This window comes from Gymnodraco acuticeps, unplaced genomic scaffold, assembly GCF_902827175.1.
Source record: "Gymnodraco acuticeps unplaced genomic scaffold, fGymAcu1.1, whole genome shotgun sequence".
NCBI classification, from domain to species: domain Eukaryota; kingdom Metazoa; phylum Chordata; class Actinopteri; order Perciformes; family Bathydraconidae; genus Gymnodraco; species Gymnodraco acuticeps.
The window spans coordinates 1,651,049-1,670,709 of record NW_022992126.1 but is presented as its reverse complement, the minus strand read 5'-3'; the positions used below and the strand labels follow the sequence as shown (position 1 = coordinate 1,670,709).

The window sequence follows — 19,661 nt, the reverse complement described above, 5'->3', positions numbered from 1 at the left end:
TTTGAACCGAGTTTCTGCGATGTTCAATGCGGGAGGAGAAGGCCGGCAAAATAACGGGCGGAATAATAAGAATAAAGAATTGTGTGCGTATAAGAACAGATAGTTGGAATGCTGTTAACAGCATTCCCACTAAATGAATTTATGTTTGTGGACGTGCCATGCTCTCCAACACTGTGGCTTTGGAGGTTTATCCAGAGTAATAACATTTTAAACAAGTAACCCTTGCCTGAAACAGGGCTTTCTTTGTGGTCTGGCAGATCCAAACCAGGGCCAGCAGCTGTCATACATGGAAGCAGAAGTCAGAAAAGGAAATTGAGAATGATGTTGTTAAAAACATGACTTGATAAAAGGGTGAATTGAATGACTACGCAAAAGAATAGCCAATACCTCATAGGGCTCCCACTCTGAAGTGTTTTATTGCAGCTATAGTCAAAGGTCACATCCACTTCTATGTCTCAGCACAGATGAGAATTCATCAATACATTGAGATGTTATTGCAAGACCAGAAATGGATCAAGAATCTTGGCAGTGCAAACCAAAAACATCCTTTATGAATAGTTGGAGTGGCACGCGGCACAAATGGTTCAGCGTCTACACCCCTCGCCCTGCCAGGAAAGGAAGAGTTTCTTCCTTCTAAATTGTTACCTGATGCGTGGATGATGATGTGAGGGTCTCCAGGGACACTGTACATACTGCGCTCTCACGTCTCCATCTCCTCGTCCTTGCCCTTGCACACTCTGTCCCTCCAAACTGACATGCTTTCCTTCCTCGAATTATTGGTGCAACTTAATCATCTGATGTCAGCCAAATCTCCGACTGTCTTGTCGAGCTGTGATGGTTTGTAGTTGAGGAAACATGTTCTCTTGTCGATACAATTCAGAGGCAGCTAGAGCTTAAGATGAGTGTGCTCACAAAGACAAATGATCTGATGACCCTTAGCACTAACCTGTGGGAATTTGTAAGCTTAGATCATACTGACTGTGTACTATTCTACCATAAAAGGAGCAATAACAGGTAATTATCTCCCTGAAGGAGCAGTGTGTTTCACTTGGCACTGAACTGAGGTTTGTGGATGAGGCTAGCTTCCCATGTCCGTAAAGTGTCCATTTATCAGAGGATGATACAAGTTTGTGAGGAACTTCCTTTTCTTCCACTTGACCTTGGTTTCTGTTCAACCGATTTCTTTGTTGTTCAGCCACTTCTTTTTTTATCTTTACAATTCAGAAGGCTTCTGGAGTAGTCACTGTTGGATTAGAAATACAAACGGCTCACAAATCTAAATCTGAAACGTAATAAAACTCCTAAACAAAGATCATTTATGATTCATAAGGTTGTGTTGTTATGGCAGTATGAATATTGAAAGACAGGTTGATTTCAAAAACAGAAAGAGATAGATATACAGATATACCTCACAGATAATATTTGAATTAGTTTATATATGTTTGAGACAATTTACGAGTTATGCCTCCCATGTGCCATTTGTAACTGAGTTCTGACTGAAAACCACAACTCCAAGTTAACTCTGACAAATATCACATTTTGATGTCTAACCTTAACAAATCAAGAATTTGGAAATCTTTCAGCAGTTATCTGTTTTTGTTTTTGAGCCAGACCCTCTGGAGAGGCCATGTCAACACTGTGGCTGCCTCTAACAAATCACACAGGCTTCCATCTGGACGACCTTCAAGTCAGGAACTCCTACTGAAGGACCCGTATCCACACAGCTAAATACACACACACACACACACACACACACACACACACACACACACACACACACACACACACACACACACACACACACACACACACACACACACACACACACACACACACACACACACACTCTCTTTCGTTAGACGCCCAGGCACGGTCCCTGAAGCCTGGGCTTACGTCTTTAAAACTCATGAACAATAAGGACCTGATTAAATCCAGAGTGGATGCAGGAAGTAGTGAAACCATTTGAAAGAGTGAGGAGTGCTTTCACACAGCCCACTCCCTTCATCACCACCACTCATGTCTGTGCGGTTGCTGCCTCTTTTTGAAGTTGTTGACTGCTCTAATGTCAGGTCCTTTAACCTGTCATTTTATCATTTGAGTAATTTCCTTTACTACACAAAACGTATTGGGAGGTCTAAAAGGAAATAAAACAAAAACACTGAAGTCACAACAACAGCAAGATTAATTCAATTGTATTGACATTATTTCCTCTCCCTCTTTCCTTTTTCTATCTTTGCCTCTCAGAAATCATTGACGACCTTACACATCTTGTGGACAAGACGGACGACAGGATTCGTAACGAGACACGACGGGTGAAGCTGGTGGAGACAAAGTCAGCCTCTTGCGGTGAGCATGCCTTGTTTTTCATTACCGAGGTACATCTTGGTCTCGTATCAAGGAGGTCTGATATCTGATCTGTGTCCTTGAAAGCAAATCACAACCTATTTATATGAATGATTATCACAGTTTTTTTTTCTTCCATTCCTGCAGTCCACAGCGCAGATATCCAACAGACTATAGTTTTTGTAGAGGAAGTGACTCTGGCTTGTGTGAGACAAACAATGTGTATTGTGAAATATCATGTTAGGTTCAGCACATTTCTAGCAATGCAACATTATTATTTAGTATTCAGGATATGAGCCATGTTGTTACTACTCTTTCATTGGCCTTCTTTTTTCTGGAAATAATGGTGCTTAATGGTGCAGAAATATGATGCTGCTGGGAACAAGCCCTCTTGGCACAGGGGTCTGGGTGGTGAATGGTGGGTGGACTGGCTCTGTCTGTCACGCCTGCTAACTGAGTGTCCTGGCCTTAAAAAGGGGGTCTCCCATATTAGACCTTTGAGGAATCCCCAAATGAATATTTTGTGTTGCAAATCAGCCACAGGAGGCACTTTGGCTATGTATGGGAGCTATCCTACAAATCTATACTATTCCTGAATGCATCCTATGTAAAGCTGCTAGCATGTCGCTAAAGCTACTTCTCCAGTGTAGGCATGGCATTAGGTATTAGTTGCTTCAGATTTCAATGTGTTGTCTCGACTCTGAGAGGCCTTGTGACTCTTCTTCTCTATTACCACAGATCTGCTTCAGTGAGTTTAACTTTTGTTTTACCATTTTTGAAAAGACTCAGTCTGTAATACATTTCAGAAGAAAACAGCTGCCATGAGAGGTGTGTTAGCTGGCTCAGGCCAATCTGTGGAATGTGAGAGCTTCACCCTGGCTCAGTTTGCCCAGAGAAACGCCAGACAGCATCGCTATGGAAAAGGCTGCATTATTGTGCTAGGAGACCTGGCGGTCACAGACAGAAGCAGAGCAGGCAGCAGGAAGGTCAGCCCCCCCAATGCCTCGTTCCGTTGGTCGTGTCCCCATGGTGCCCGAGCGTGAGTTTGTTTGTAGATCCCAGAGCTTGTATTGTGTTAGAATCAGGACTCTTTCTTTCTGTCTTCCTTTTTGTTTAACTTGTTCTTTTACCACCCTAACTCCCCCCTCCCTGTCCTCAGTTCCAGGCTGAAGAATATTCATGGCGTGTGTGTATATGCGCCTGTGTTCATCTGCATGATTATATGCATTGCATGTATGTGCATTGTGCTTCCTTGGTGTGCACCGACAGTGTCAACTCATATGAATTTGCAGGATGTTCTTGTGCATGCGTTTATGTTTGGGAGTGTGTGTGTGTGTTGGTTGTCTCAAACCTTCTCTGTGAATGGAACATTTCCCCCAGAGTCTTCCTCACTCTCACCTCAATGCTCTCTCTTTTTTCCATTCCTCTCTGTCATCCCCTTGTTCGTCTCCTCAGTTGTTTGACACTCGTCTTTGTGTCAAGCAGAGAAAGAATTGAAAATACTACATGCCACAAATTGTTTGGAGGGCTTTCCCTCTTTCTCCATGGCAGAGTGTTTATAATTCCTTAGCTTTAAGGCTTTATTTATTTTTGAAACCACCCAAAGCCGGCGTTTGGTGTTATGTCTCAGCCGAGTCCTTGTGAAGCTTGAAACGTCTGGCTTTGACAGGCCAGAGCATACTCAACATAACTATTGGAATCTCCGTCGTTGCAAAAGAGGCATCTTAGATTTAAAGTTGTGCTAAAAAGATGGAAACATTTCAAGAATATTTGAAACATTTCTTCACTGATGGATTATCAATCCAAACTATCAGACATTGCACTCAGTTTGGGGCGTAACAGTTTTGAGTGCATGCACTGGAGAATTTCACAAAGCTGCAGAAGAGAAAGTTGAGCTGTGGGACGGGTCATCTGCCCAGAAGGGAAGGACCCGCATATTGCTCGACCATGGTTCCTGAGGCATACTGTGCATGACTGGTGCCCCAAGTGTTGTGAAACATCCATTGTGTTGAAACATTCTGGATTCTTCTGCTGCACGGGCTTGTTTCTGTTTAAGCAATTCCCAAGTTGAAATACCTCATTATTATTTGTACCCTGCAATAGTAACCAAGGGGTTGACAAAAGAGATGAATGGGGAGAAACAAAACAAAATATGTATTATTTAAGAAATATGTATTTATAAGAAAAACAATGCTTTTGAAATTGTTTTATTTGTAGCCTATAACCCAAACTTCTTTGAGATTAGGGTTAGGGTTAAGTTAAAACACTTGTGGAGTTTATTTTTATTTTGTTGAACCTAAAAGAAGGGAAATTAAAATAAAATTCACGATAATATCCCTCATATATATTCCTTACATACCTCTTTATTTATTGTTTTGTTCTGCTGGTCCAATGCTGTCACTTATGAAAAGCTAAGCCTGATTCACAGAGTCATTACCACTTGTTTTAGTTGATGTTGGTGGGAATTGAGGAGTGGAGGCTTTGAGTTGGGTTGGATTAGTGCGGCAGATTAGTCTACGGGACCAAAGGGTCTCTTGCAGAGTAGTGTGAGTTCCCCAGAGCTTAGGCATCACCATCAGGTAGCATCGGTGCTTGAGCAGCCCTTCTCTACACAGCTAATCCTCAGTTTGTTGAGGACCACTTCTGCAACCCCGTGAATCCTGCAGGCGGCTCGCATCTCAAGTAGGTTCGTACTGTTTGGACTAGAGGGGATGTCTAAAGGGACTGTGGGTGAGGGGCAGCATTTGAAAGTGTTGGAAGAAAAACACGTAGCGCGGTAAAAGCACTCAGTTGGTATAGTTGGGATTTGAGAGTTTTCAAGGAAACAGTTATTTTGCTAAATAGGGTAGACTAACTTTTACAATATGGTCTTCTTTAATCAATTAAATCTTTTTTTCCAGCTCTTGTTCCTCTCGTCGAATTGACATGGCAACTGTTGGAATTTAGAAATGGCAATTGAATATGTTTCACATGGTTGATGAAAGGTTTGCTTAAAGTAATACATCTTGCTAATGATGTTTCCACATCGGACATTTTTCTTAGTTGGAGGAAAGGTAATTTAAACGTGACTCGAGAAATGTTTCAACATTTATTTTCAGGTCTGCTTTTTGCCAAGTTTTCTGTGAAAACAATGTAATCCTAGTTATTGTGCTAATGTGGCACATATGGTTTCATCTACCAGCTGAATATCTTACCTTAACTAATTAATATAACACCAACGATTTTATTCACATGCAGACAAATGGTGCATGCCTGGAAGATATAATTACAATAATGTTTAAATATCATCAGAGAACAATATTTAGATATGATAGTGACACAGCAGCGGTCCACCACTTTGGTCAAGACTGAAATATTTCAAAAACGATTAAACATATTTCCCCCAGAAATTTCCCTTAAGGCAGGGGTGTCAAACTCAATTTCATCGCGGGCCACATTCGCATAAAGGTTGCACTCAAAGGGCCGGTTGTAACTATATAAATATATAATATATATATATAAAATAATGTATTATATTACATTATTGCCTCTGAATTGGATTATTATCGGATAGGATAATAACTTAGTAATTAACTACGTCTGAAAGCAGAAGTCCAGGGCAAATAATTGCAAGTCTCTTCAGTGGCATGTAACAAAACGAGATGCATTGTGGGACATGTAGTTTATGGGCAACCTGCTTCTGTAAAGTGGCATGTAACCGTATAATAAACGTATTATATTCTTTGCAAGCTCTTGAGGGGCCACATAAAATGAAGTCGCCGGCCGGATTTGGCCCCCGGGCCTTGAGTTTGAGACCCCTGCCTTAAGGAATAAGATTTAAATAACTTGTATTGTGTCCAATATTAAGGACTCAATTTTCAAACCAAACGACATTTCAGCTTTACTTGGGGTTTGTTGCTGATTAGTTAGCATGCTCTCACGGTAAATTAAGATGCAAAACATGGTGATTGTTATACCTGCTTTACATCAGCAAGTTAGCATGCTAGCATTTAGCCAAAGCAGAGCTCACAAAAATTCTCACACTATGTCAGTTGTTGTATTAGAAATAATTAAGGAATACATATATATATATATATATTAGTTTTTTATGGCTATGCAATACTTTAGGCCACAAACCATTAAACCTTTTTGTAAAGGATGTTCTATTGTGCTGTGAGAAAAATGATGAGCATCAAACTGACCTTGTTAACATAAAATAATTTCCTTTTCTTTAAAGGTCATCCGCGCCTTTTTGTGGTCCAAAAAGATCTTTGAACCATACGCAGGGGGCACGGAGGGAGTGGTGAGGGGAGGTTCGGGGGTTGTCTCGGTCTCTCCGGAGCTCCCACCAATTATTCCTTTTCTCTGTGATTTGTCTTACTGATGTGTCTGAAAATTGCTAAGATGGGATGAACCCAGACTCTGGCCCCCAAAGCTCCTGGGTGGTCAGTCTATCAGCAGACCCCGACTATCTCCCTCAGCATCAGTGTCACACCACAGCCCTAATCTATTTGGCAAGCAAACGCCGTTATTGTCATTAGTCTCTGGAGGCCTCCTAGGGGTCAGGACTAGATGTTTAGTTACCGAGGCAGACAGGGTTGGTCCATGGGGGTGGGGGGGGGCTGCATGACTGACTGGTACATGACATTATAGTGGGTGAGAGCCCTGCTCCCCACTAACCTATGTTTATGTTCAAATGTTGGAAGTAATAACGCACCATTTCTGAAGTATTGTACTAAAGTATGATTTTAAATGTTCCTTTTTGTACCTGAATAATTCCCTTTCACTTTATCTCTCTTTTTTTAAATGAGAAAATATGTGTTTTTGCATTACGAGTGCTATAATTTTCGTATTATTATATTTTGATGCCATAACTTTTGTAATTGTACTTAAAGGTCTCCTATTATGGTATTTTTAGGCATATATTATGGGTCTCAGATATATACAAATATATAAAAAACATGTCTATGATGTGTTTTGCTCAAAATACCAAACAGATCATGCATTTCAGACATCCCCGCATTTATGATATTACGTCATATCGGACACAAATCTGGATCAGCTCCGTTGTACCCCCGTTTTTAGAGATGTGGGTGCGGAGGAAAAGAGAGAGGGTTTTGTTTTCTGACATTTTGTGAGTTCCCTGACGCACCGGGGACACATTTATGTATAAAATACATCAAAAAGCACATTTTGCATGATAGGTCCCCTTTAAGAAAGTTTTAAATGTTGGTCCTTTTCTTGTAACAAAGTATGTACTGTATACACTGAGGTCACTACACTTCATCCAACACTGCATGTTATGCAGCTCAGCCTTTATTGCTGTTGTTGCCGTGGTGTCGTCAAATGGAGTTTCTGACAGATGTTGGACTCGACTGAATGAAATTCTCGTGTCTGAATCTAATGTGGATTGGGTGTTGCGTCGGTATCGTTTACACCCAAACAAAGATAATTGCTGGACATTTGTGTGTGTGTGTATTTGCTTTAAGCATGAGGCTTTTAAAAAGCCATCACACCAACTATGTGAGCGTGTGTTTCTACTTGGACATTTATTTTATGCTCACATGTGTAAGTTATCAGGAGGAGAGGTCCTGTCTAGACCAGTGATGACTTCCAACATGTTCGTCCTGTGGACATTTATAAGAACACCTTCACCTCAAATGGAATAAAACATTTGGCTTAAGTAATGACCTATATGCAGAGAAAGAGACTATCTGCAATAAATATCTAAAAGGGAAAAAAATGGCAAAATGAGTCAAAGACATCTGGTCCCCTAACAGCCATACCCCGTATCCTGGCAGAGAAACTAGCATCAGCCTTACATTTCATCAGAACACCACACCACCACGACCACCGCAAGCAATTAGTTCAGCATGGCTTATATCTCCGCCTGTCTCTCTCCCTGTGGGAAAGACGACCAATTAGGCCGTGCAGGGGAACGCGGGAGGAGAGAGCCAAAGAATGAGAGAAATGTAAACCCAAAGTGAAAGGCTGGGGAAAATACCAGCCGCATGCTAAATAACAATGGACATCTTGAGTCAGTGAGGGGACTGTCAGACCGGCCAAGGGTGCGGTTGTTTGAAATCTTCACTCCTGTGCCACTCTAGCGCGGAAATAGTGGTTGAGAGCGCCCTTGGAGAGAGTTCTCCATATCTTTTGTGTTTGTGGTATAGGTCTCAGAGTATATATACTATACCTGGGGACAGACCACCAAATCAAGTGTTTGATGTGCATGATATAGGCCACCCAACATCACTTCTCTTTATATACGTCGCCCAAAGACTGTGTGAATACATTTATAATATATAAAAAAAAACTGACCTGATTGTCAGATTTTAATATATTTGACCAACCACTCTTTAAATTCCTAATAGTGTTATTACCATGACAGATGGACCAAATATTTTCCAGTGTTGGGTTTCCATAGCCACTTCTGTTTTGGATTTAGTTATAGCCCGACCTGTTCCTTTAGCTTTATACAGATGTTTATATTTGAAAGTTTTTCTGGTTACAATATGTTACTGATATTAATATCCTTAAAGAAACACATTCATGAAAGGAGTCCAATACATTTGGTGAGTGTTATGAGATATAGAATAAGACTAAACTCTAAACCTAAACTTAAAAATAATGTTCCGTGCACACTAATTGTAGATACTCTGGTTTTCTGTATTCAATAACTTGTTACTTATTGGCTTCTGAGATGCTTATATATCATTGTAAACTAATATCGGATAAATAAATCTGCCTGGCGATATATCAGTTGGACTATTGCTTCACTTCCAAGTTGGTAACATTCAATAAAATGTAATTGTTAAGTTCCAAAACGGCATTGGTCTTTATTGAGAATAATGGAAATTCCACCTGTAGTGAATTTAACAACAGAAAGGTTTTTTTTCCTAGGGTGGTGACTGTAATAAAAAGTGTAATATTTTCAAGTCCTGGGGGTAAAACACGTTGATGAAGTGTGAGTGAGCCTTTGCACATTGTGTTCTGCTTCCATGGTATCAGTGAAAAACAATGATTATCCTCTCAAGGCAGAATCAGAAACACATGCCTATCACAGTGTGCAATCTGTGGCAATAAAGCTTTCCAACGCATGTACATTGCATTAAGTCATCAGGAGGAGAATGGGGATATGCTGCGAGGGCATAAGCACTTGGGACTTGTGTTAGATCAAGGATTTAGGAAATTAGTGGTGAGGTATGCAGGCTTCTTACCTGTTCCAAGAGTATTCCTCGGAGTCTGCTGCATTCCCCTCCTTCTCCATGCATCCCTCAGATCAGCTTTGGAGTTCCTCATCTGCTTGACATTTACATTTCCAACATAAAAACTACAGGGAATGTGTTGAACTCCAACGGCTTTAGGCTATTTACAGACTATAGTAAGGTAAATATCCATTTTTGGATTAAATAGGGGCCATTTAGAAGTCACTTCAGATTTTTACCAATAATCTTTTCAGGTCACAAACGTTTTTTGTTTTTATTTTGGAGTAGTTACCTTACTGAAATAGTTTGGCTCTGTGTTTTAAACAAATGTCACTCAAACAGGATTAAAACATGTATTTGTTTGGAACCGTCAGCTGTGGATTAATTAACATTTGATGCTCTTGCAGTGAGACATTTTTAGTGGATGAACTCAAAGGAAACAATAAAACAGGGACAATAGTTTTGAATGCACATCTTTTAGTGCAAAAGTGTGACAATGAGCATTTTTTATAATTGTTGGGGAATAACTACACCTGTATCAGGTATTTGATACACAAAATTAGTTTTTTAGTAAAAAAATAAATGTAATGTGTCTTTTCATGGAATTTGTTGATAACAAAAAAAAAGGTTGACATGGTTTGGGCTTTACAATCTGATGTTCTCTTCTTGTTTCTCCTCTCAGGGATGCTGGTGGTGATCGTCCTGCTTCTTATAGCCATCGTAGTGGTCGCCGTGTGGCCTGTGTAGCTGAGGAGGACGCAGTGATCACCGACCTGTGCTGAACTACTACTTTGAACACAGTTAGATGCAGAATACCATTTGTTTGCATCGACAGTGCACCTGTACAGTCATTTAATCAAGGTCTCATCTAATCTTTTCTCAGTGTGTATCTTCATATTGAGCCAAATGCCACTAGTCTGGCAGCAGTTACATTTTTCTATACAAAAAGTTATTAGGTGAGAGGCATTAGTAATACTGAACCGAATGTCTTCTTTTCTGCTTGGGTGTTAATTGTTCTTTTTTAAAAGTTGTTCAAGTGTCTTGCTTATTAAATTCTCAATGTATTAAATTGTTAAATTATGAAGAGGTTTGTCAGTCTTTTGGTGGTGAAGGTGGGTGCCTTTCTTTCACAAGTCTATCTGTGGTCTGAGACTCACACTGGGTACAGTTATTCGGCAAGCTTCTGCAACATTTACACTAACTTGTATTTAACCATGCACTACTGCAGCCACTTTAATATTATAATTTGTCTTTGGATTTCATAACGTTTCTAGAATAGTTCTCAGCCAAAACAAATCGCTCGGCTGTGTAGCTAACATGGCTGTTTTCCTTCCTTGTAAATCAATTCAGCTTGTCATTTCTAATAAAAGACATTTCCAGTTAATAGTCCCTGGACTCCTGTCTGTCTGTAATATTGCTAAGGGTTTACTCTGGAGGAGAGAAGAGTTTTCCAACATAATACTTAGCCGGACAGACTGGTACCAATTCCATATTTCCATTGCAAAATCTACATAATATTGTACTTGCAATTTTATGAATTGGCAACCAGTAAATGGAGAAAAGCTGCATTTATACTTACTTAAATAAATACATTTAAAAATCATTATTCAAACAGGCACATGTTTGTTTCAATGTAACAAGAGTTTATTTCAACTGAAAATCTGAATTTAGTTCTACCAGGTTGGTGTGTTCAGTAGTTATTATTTCCTTCTTTAATGTCAACGATCTAAACAACCACAAACAAGTAAAAAAAAATGAAAAAGACAATAAAATCCACAATGTCTTGTGTCATTAAATATATTCATATATAATAACCATAATATATTAGTACGCATTGTAAAACAACATTGCAAAAAAATAGTCTTGGCAATGGTGACAACTAAACAACATTTACAATTCATAGTATGAACACAAAGCAATGCTTTGACAGGTACGTGTGTAGCATTTCAACAGGAAGCTTGCCAAACCATCGCTCAGGAGACGGATGTAAAATGTACAGCATGAGGCTACAGAGACTAGAGAAGTGGGACTACAGATTACATCGTGCCAGACAGAAAAACATTGACATGTAATGTTATGTTGTAGGACTAAGAATGAAAGGCAGGAACATGTAAATATACTGTATGTGTTGATATCATTAGAGCGTAACGATTGACGCACATCACAATCATTTGATTGATTGCACATTTAAGAAAAACACACTCCATCAAACCCTAAATGTAAATACGGAAAAAAGCACTTTAGCAACAAGGGCATCTGTTCCTTTTATCTTGCAGTCTCCCAGGTGATTTTGATTATGGATGGGAAAGCCTGTGTTTTAGTTGATTATGAAAATTCCTGAACAAATTAGTACTTTTCTGAGATAGTGGAATCAGAACTTATTACCTTTTAAACAGAGGAAGTAGAGAGTCCATTAGATTAAAACCACGTGTCCTAAACATATCCTAAACCCTGTTTTACAGTTACTTAGTGCTGTGGAACACATTTAAAGGTATTGAATGGGATTTTGTGAAACAACAAATACCAGCGACATGAAACATGTAGCTCAGAGTGTTTTGGGATGGACTGAATGGAACTCCAGTTTATGATACATCAAATACGCTGTGGGATTTTACAAACCTGAGCTATGTTTTTACCACGCATTCCTTAGAGAAATCCAAACCCAACTGCATACAAATAAATGAGCAATGTGGTTTGAATCAATCAGCGTCAAGTGATTGCAATTCACCCCATTCCTCCCTGTGCAAGTGTTGAAGTGGAGAGAATTAACGTGACAGGTCAATGCGACACCGTGGCTTCTGACTGGCCGCACAGTGAATGTACAGTCATGCATTGTGTTTGCAAAGACTGTGTGGACTTATCTGCAATCTCAAAGCACTTTAAGAAGAATCCTAGATGAATGTAAGCAACTGTGAGGTGGATATTTAAAAATACATCGAAGAAATTGTTGAGCACTTTTTTCAAGGTGCTGTTTTTCGCTAATGTCCTTAATTTTCTGCGCTAGGATTGTTTTCTTCACATAAGGTAAGGACATTCTTTTCTCTTCATAATGTATTTTCTCTGTTAACATACTGCATTATTAGAGTTGAATTACATATTTGACGTAAGCGTCTGGTTCCACGGTAAGAAACACACTAGATTTTGTGATCTTTAGACATCCACATTTCAGGCCCTATGTGACATTTAAAAATACATTATGACACATTGTACATTATTTTTCATGAGCTGATGTAAGTTGGAAGTTATATATTTAAAATCTTACGTACAGACTCTTTGCATGTCTGTCAGTCTGCTCTGAGAACATGCAGTACTTTCATCGGCACAACTACAATGTTGCATACATTCAATGACCCAACTCGAGTAACTTTAACAGCTCTAATCAATCTGTGGTAGGAGTTAATATTCTCATTAAAATGTAGATGTTTTGAATTAAAAAACACACATCTGACATTTCATTTTCTAGCCTCTTGGGAACCAATATTTAATATTATGATTTCAATTAACTACTAACTAACTAAACAATTAGTCCTGATTTTTTGAAAACAAAATGATGGGGAATTTATAACAATTAGAGACTGGCCTCTGGTCCATTTTTAAGTCAGTTGTTAAACTCCTGGTGGAGTTGTGAAAAGAAAAATCACAGTTATTGTAAGTACTGAAATTAAAAAAAAGTTGTTTCAAATGCAGTCTGTCTTCCAAAAAAAGCATCATTTTAAATAGTAGCTACCATAAGCAGCACCAGTTACAGTCTCAAAAGAGATGCTTTCACAAGCAGGATTTTCAAATACTGAACCATCAAAACATAACCAGTGAAGGGGAGTAAAGTACGCTTTAGTGAATATTGTGTTTTATCCTTGATTCTCTTTCGTCACTTGCATATTTGCAAAAGTCCTGACAGCTAAAAATCTGTATCTACAGATTTCTTGACTCTTGAGGAGCAGATTTACCTGAATTTGAACAGAGGAAAATGAATGGCGACTCATTGACCGCTAAATGTAATATGCATTTCTGTGGCTTGCAAACAATATTAATTATGGCACATGGAGGAAACACTATTGCCTCAAACAGATCAGTGAAGACTTTTGATGAAACAAGCTCGCTTCTTAGCTAAGAATACAACAAGAAAACCATGCAGAGGCAACATTGCAGTGGTAATTAAGTGGCTTTTTCTGTGTCCTTTTTGCACCAGCAGAAAATATCCATAAACAACAACATAAAATATAATGATTTCATACTGAGATAAAGAAAATGGACACATAACTGTATATGCTGGTAATAGGTGCAAATTCGGCAAATCCACAAGAGAGACAAATAAAATACACGATCAAACCAAATCTACAAGGTGAGCTCCTTCAACCAAAGTTCACTAGAAAAACAAATCATCCTAAATAATTCTCTTCATGCTTCTACACAAAAAAGCAGCGACATAAACAGTCTCTTGTCTGTCCGTGGTCCTCTATCGGCCTCTCTTTTTACTTTTTACATTTTTTTATATCAGCTTTTTCTTGAATTCCTCTCCCTCTCCGGTATGTTCTCCGTCTTTTTTCCACCTATGGCTTCTTGCACTTGCCTTTCTTCTCACGCTGCTGGAACTTCCTGAGCCTGCGCGCCCACGTGTCCCTCCACTGGATAACCAGGCTGCCTTTGTCGGCCACTACACCGCTCTGGCCGGGGGAATCCTCGTCGTTCCCCAGCAGCAGGTACTTCTTCCCAGGCTTGATCTTGGGACACTTGCAGGCCACGTCTTTGGCGCGGACCCACAGGAACTGGTCCCCACGGCGGATACGACTCTCACCCTGCTTGTAGACGGAGATGATGTTGACGGTGAACTTCCACCACTCGCCGGCTTTGTCTGCCTTCAGGATGTGCACCTGGACGGCTGCAGAGTGAAGTAAAGGAGAAAGAGATGACACATTATCAATTAATGTGAGATTTCTTATAGTTCTTATAGTAAAAGGCCCTTGCTTTGAGAGGTCCTTTTAGCTAAATGCTAACATCAGCAGGCTAACATGTTTACAATGACAATGTTAACATGCTGATGATTAAAACAACTTTAATAACCTTTGCTAATTAACATAAACAATTAAAGATGAGACTAATTCCAGTGCCCATATGTCTTTGGTCATTAATCAAAGTATTGGACTCTTGACTAAATGTCAGAGAATCACTTAAGTTATCACAATTCATCCTGAAGGGAACAAGAATGTGTGAATATGTTATGCAATTGTTGTCATTACCATTTTACCTTCAACGAAAAAATGTAACCTGATCCCCAAATGTATTCAAAATAATCCTCTAGTTATTAATCAATATCTCCATCGACTCAATGGCAATACATCTGCCTATCCATCAACCTGGCGGTGGTGGCGTTTTCTCCCAGAGGCCAAGGGAAGCCAGGCTTCCCCTGTTTTTTCGGATTGTAGTTATAATTTAAATAAATAAATAAAACACTTTATTTTGTTTCGATAATTCTCCTTTGCTGTGTATTGCTGCCGGCCCGTCTCTCCCCCATTCTCATTGAGTATTTTACAAAGAGTGAAACAAACAGCGCCCCTCTAGATGTTATGGTGAAACAGTAGATTGCACTCACTGTTGCGAGAGGAGGCCAGCCGAATCTGGCTTCCCTTGGTGAAAAAAAATGGAGGGATTGACCAATCAGACAAGGCTCACGTCATGCCCCTGCCAACCTGTGATTAGTCAGGGCCATGCCAAGGGAAGCCAGAGGCGGCTGGCTTCCTTTGCCTCCAATGAAATCAAATCGCATCAATTTAGTGTTGCAGTCCTAAAATCCGGAAGTAAGCTGCTCTCGGTTTCCCTCGACAAAAAAGCAATGGGAGTTCTCCATAGGATTTTGGAAAATAGCTGGAAATAAGGTCAGTGGAAAACGAACCTGTTAGATAAATGCACTTTTTGTTCAGTCGGATAATCTCCACATGTCTACCCTACTTTTATAATTTTCGAATCATAAATCTAATCGATAGAAGATAGATAGCGTCACTGCACCACTCTCACCGCCGGTAGAAAGTAGCAAGCAACTGAAGCAAGTGCAATTATGGAGGGTGGAGATTTGGAGTATTTCATCAAAAATAATTGTACCAAACTTCCGCTACAGCAGCAACAACAAATACAATCTGATGACAGGCCGATGCCCAAACTGGAGCTGTGTACAGAGAGGAACAAAGGAGCGAATCGGACGTAAGACGTTAAAGGTCTCCTGATTTAGTTTGTGAATTAATGCTTATTAGAGTTTCGGCTGGAGAGTGCGTGCGGACCTGTCGGTTAGATAACAGGCGTGTGTAAGTCCTGCATCTGATACAAATGTGTGTAAAATGATACCGGGTGCTGTAATCACTCATCTGGTTACGTTATGACATTGACCACCACACCCCCGACCCAAAAGAAAGGACGTATTATTGGCTTCGCCTAATTTTTTCCCCACGCCATGCTACTGCCTGGCGGTGGTGCGAAAACAAAAGTCAGTGAATCGCTCAAGTCAGAAGGACTTTCTACTAGGACCGTTATTGTCTATACAACATTGTATGGCAATCTATCTAGCAGTTGTTGACATATTTCACTCTGGATCAAATTGATGTACAGAACGACTGACAGAATGATATTGCCATTCTTTGAGCAATGAAAAACCGGGAAGCTCCCAGAGTTTACCCACAACTTATTATCTGTTCCAATGCTTCATGTCTTTCCATGCCTTGCCATGGTCATCAAGGGAAACAAATACTCCTGGTTTCTGAGGTAAAGTTTTCTCTTTTAGTTTTTCTATTCCACTAAATTGTCATTGGATAATTAAGGAGGAAACTAAATAAGACACAGTGAGTCAACTAACAGCCAACCGTCCTGCATGAAGATATGTTATTGTGTTTTATCATTTTAATGAGCACTTGTCCTTTGTTTCAATTTGCGGCATCAGCTTATTATTTAAGAGTAACCTCTGCCATGGAGAAAGTAAAGGGTACATTTTTTCCAAGCTCACTGGCTCTTTTTCCAACATTATTCAAACATCAGCAACTGTCTCTCCTCTGCTACCACCATTATCACCCTGTGGATTGACGCTTGTATGAGTGCTAAACCTTCCTGTGTCACAGTATCCAAAACTCTGAAAGGACTTGTTTTGGCTTCATTATACCCAATAGCCTTTTGTATAGGATTTATTTGGTCATTTGTGTCATGGTGACTAAAATAAGAGATTGTCACATTATCAATTGGCTAACAAATTGTATTTGTTTGAGTAAGATAGATTTGATAACAATTATGATAAGTCTACTGACAACAGACCAGAAAGAAACGTGTCTATTGTCAGGTTAAAGAGCTGCCTGCAAGCCGCATTGGGGATTTTCTCAATGTTTTGACAGTGTATTGCACATAAAACCATAAGAAAGCTTAGGGAACATCGAGCTTGGTGTGGAAGGCTGATCCATCATTACTTTTGTCATCAGGTTAGTATCAGCTGCTAATAACACTGTCAAATCAAGTGGAATTATAAACAGCCAAAATAAATGATAAGCATCACATAACCTCCATGGTAAACCTTTGTGAACGGGCCCTCCTGTACTGTAAATCCCAATAAACTACAGTCGTGTGGTATAAAAACGGTCTTTCTCAGTGGAAAAGGCTGGTCTATGGTGCAGCTATGAGCCCCACATGCATTATGTCCATTACTACTGACAGAGCAGTATGATTTGTAATGTGATTAGGAGGCAGGGTAGGGCTATTAGAGACGTTAGCTGGAAAGACACACAGTGATATCACATGATGAATCAACCGGTATGGTCCTCAGAGAGAGGGAGTGAGGGAGAGAGGGAAAGAGAGGGCTGTCTCTCAAGGAGCCTAACGGAGCATGCATCGATATGTATTATATTGAGCAGAGCCTTATTAACTTCCATTATACTTCTCCTGTACTTATGGGACAGCTTTTAAAGAGAGCAATCGTGATACTGGGTCACTGGTTTCACCTTCAGTGTCGCGCTAATGGAGCCGAACATGGTGGCGGCATGAAGAGATATGTGAGTCACACTTCATGAATGGTGAAGAGCTGAAGCTGGCTCTAAAACGTCCTCACTCGGGCAACAGAAAACACATTTTTGGTATTATACAGTATAGTGAATAGAGAATTCACTATACTGTATAATACCAAAAATGTTGGTATTTTCACTGCATCATTTCAAAACCAAGTGAAGCTTCCTGAAGGAGAAACTGAAGCAGTCTCAACATGCTTCTTTAGGCTTTTAATGAGTCTAAATGGTTGAATAGTTTTCTGTACAGCAGGTTTTCTGTCAATTGTGAAGCACATTCTGTATAAGTATAGAATACATTTCAGTTTCTTTAAATTATGGACTATTACGAATGATGTACTACTGGATTATAAAACAACCATACATATTTCTATAATGAATGCTAGTTTTATTTTTTTCAACTTTCCTCCTGAAAATCATGTTTTGTCTGACATATTATAATACAACACTACCCATCAGGCATTTTCACTGCAGGTCGTTTTTCAGTTTTCTTGACAGCATGATCTTCAGCGTCTTCAGCTATGCACATATCATAATTTTAAGCTCTGTGATAGGATAGTTTCAAAACCAAAATGAAGCATCTTACAATTAACCCCTCATTTCTCATCTTCCGTCTGCAAGTGTTTGTCGTAGTGCTCTTGAGGCCTCAGTGGCTGATCTGGGCTGACCCGATGGTGACCTCGGCACCACCTTGCACCTCCCTGCTGCCAACGGGTGCTGTTCTCTGTGTTTGTGTTTGGTCAACAATCATTGTACACTGGAATGCCAGGAGTAGTATAACCCCACATTTCTCTGACATCTTCACCCCCTTCCTACCCTCCGCTCCCTCATGTAATTCTTTATGAGCGTCTGTATGTCGACCACAGAAGCTTGTTGCGTGGTTTCCCTACGCAGCATGGAGCCCCGCTCCCCTGCTGATCTTTTCAAAACAGTCCAAAGCCTCTACTTATCCTGTAGATTTACATTGTGTTTGACTTCTCGATCGGCCTCGCTGAGCCTGCGTGTGGTAAAGACTGTACTGAGATCTTGTTATGGTCTGTTATGAATCTTGAAAAAGCTGTTGTAAGCTAAGGATATATGTAACAAGAAACGTAATGCTTCCCATGTACATCGAGCACAAAGCCCCCCTGGTAAAGGCGAGTAAAACGTGGATTACATAGAGGATGATGTAGCACCTACAACTAATGGTGGATTAACTTAAATGTTTGAACCAGAACTTGATTAAAAATGCATATTTAAAAACCTACAAATGTTTGAAGGGACGTATGAGATGTTGTAATATGTGTTTATTTTAGAAGAATCATATTTTATTATTTTATATATGAATACATTAAATGTGTGTATGCATTTACTTACAGTATATGTGTACCTTATCAGTTGTTCACCATTTTTAGAAACAAGAAAAACCTACTGTCGTATGCCTCTGAATTAATTCAGATGATTATAGGTACAAATACCCATCAACATAAAATGGTGCAAAGAGAAGCTTTCATTAGTATTTCACTTGGTATAATCCCAGAATATCTCCACCATCAGTACCAGCAAATCCCCTACACTTCACACACACGCACAACACATGTTCGAATCAGCTTGGAGGCTCTCCTGGCTTCACTCTTGGGATATATAAACGTGATGGAAGTCGGTAACATGTTGAGTGATGATCCTTCAGCGGGACATCCTGATGTCTGTTTTTACCTCTACGCCTCACTGCCCTTGTAAAGAGGCAGACTGCTGTTTTCATTCAGGTGTAACGTAAATGTTCGACTCGTAACATAACTGTTTGTTATGTATAACTTTAGAATTAAAACCAAGAATCTGACCTGAAATGTAAAGGTTAACAACATTGCTTTCCGGCCAAACCAAAGAATAGCAAACAGCCGTGTAGCTGACACATTCATGGATGAACGGACACATATTTCAGAGGCAAGGCTCTTCTCACGACATCAGCAGCAAGGTAGGCATTGGTGGAAGAGGAGGTGTCTATAAGTTGACCCCTAACTCCTCCAAATCCCTGCAGAACAAAGCCCAGGGCTGTCTGTCAAGCTGCTGAGGTATGCCGCAGGATGCCGCTGCTTGGTTGACCGGTTCAGCGGCCTGACTTCAA

The 19,661-nt window shown here is 39.9% G+C and overlaps 2 protein-coding genes across 3 annotated transcripts in view; one reads left to right on the top strand and one right to left on the bottom strand.

The window, feature by feature from the left end:
* Positions 1–10,919, top strand: part of stx8 (syntaxin 8) — a 50,832-nt gene extending 39,913 nt beyond the window's left edge. Inside the window, exons 8-9 of the mRNA XM_034203403.1 lie at positions 2,245–2,346; positions 10,213–10,919. Coding sequence (XP_034059294.1) covers positions 2,245–2,346; positions 10,213–10,277 — 167 coding nt within the window. The 3' untranslated portion in view covers positions 10,278–10,919. The remainder of the gene's footprint in view (positions 1–2,244; positions 2,347–10,212) is intronic.
* Positions 10,920–11,156: 237 nt separating this feature from the next.
* ntn1a (netrin 1a) overlaps positions 11,157–19,661 on the bottom strand; it is a 62,222-nt gene continuing 53,717 nt past the window's right edge. For both annotated transcript variants that reach the window (XM_034203518.1, XM_034203519.1), the window contains exon 7: positions 11,157–14,409. In XM_034203518.1, coding sequence (XP_034059409.1) covers positions 14,081–14,409 — 329 coding nt within the window. In that variant the 3' untranslated portion in view covers positions 11,157–14,080. The remainder of the gene's footprint in view (positions 14,410–19,661) is intronic.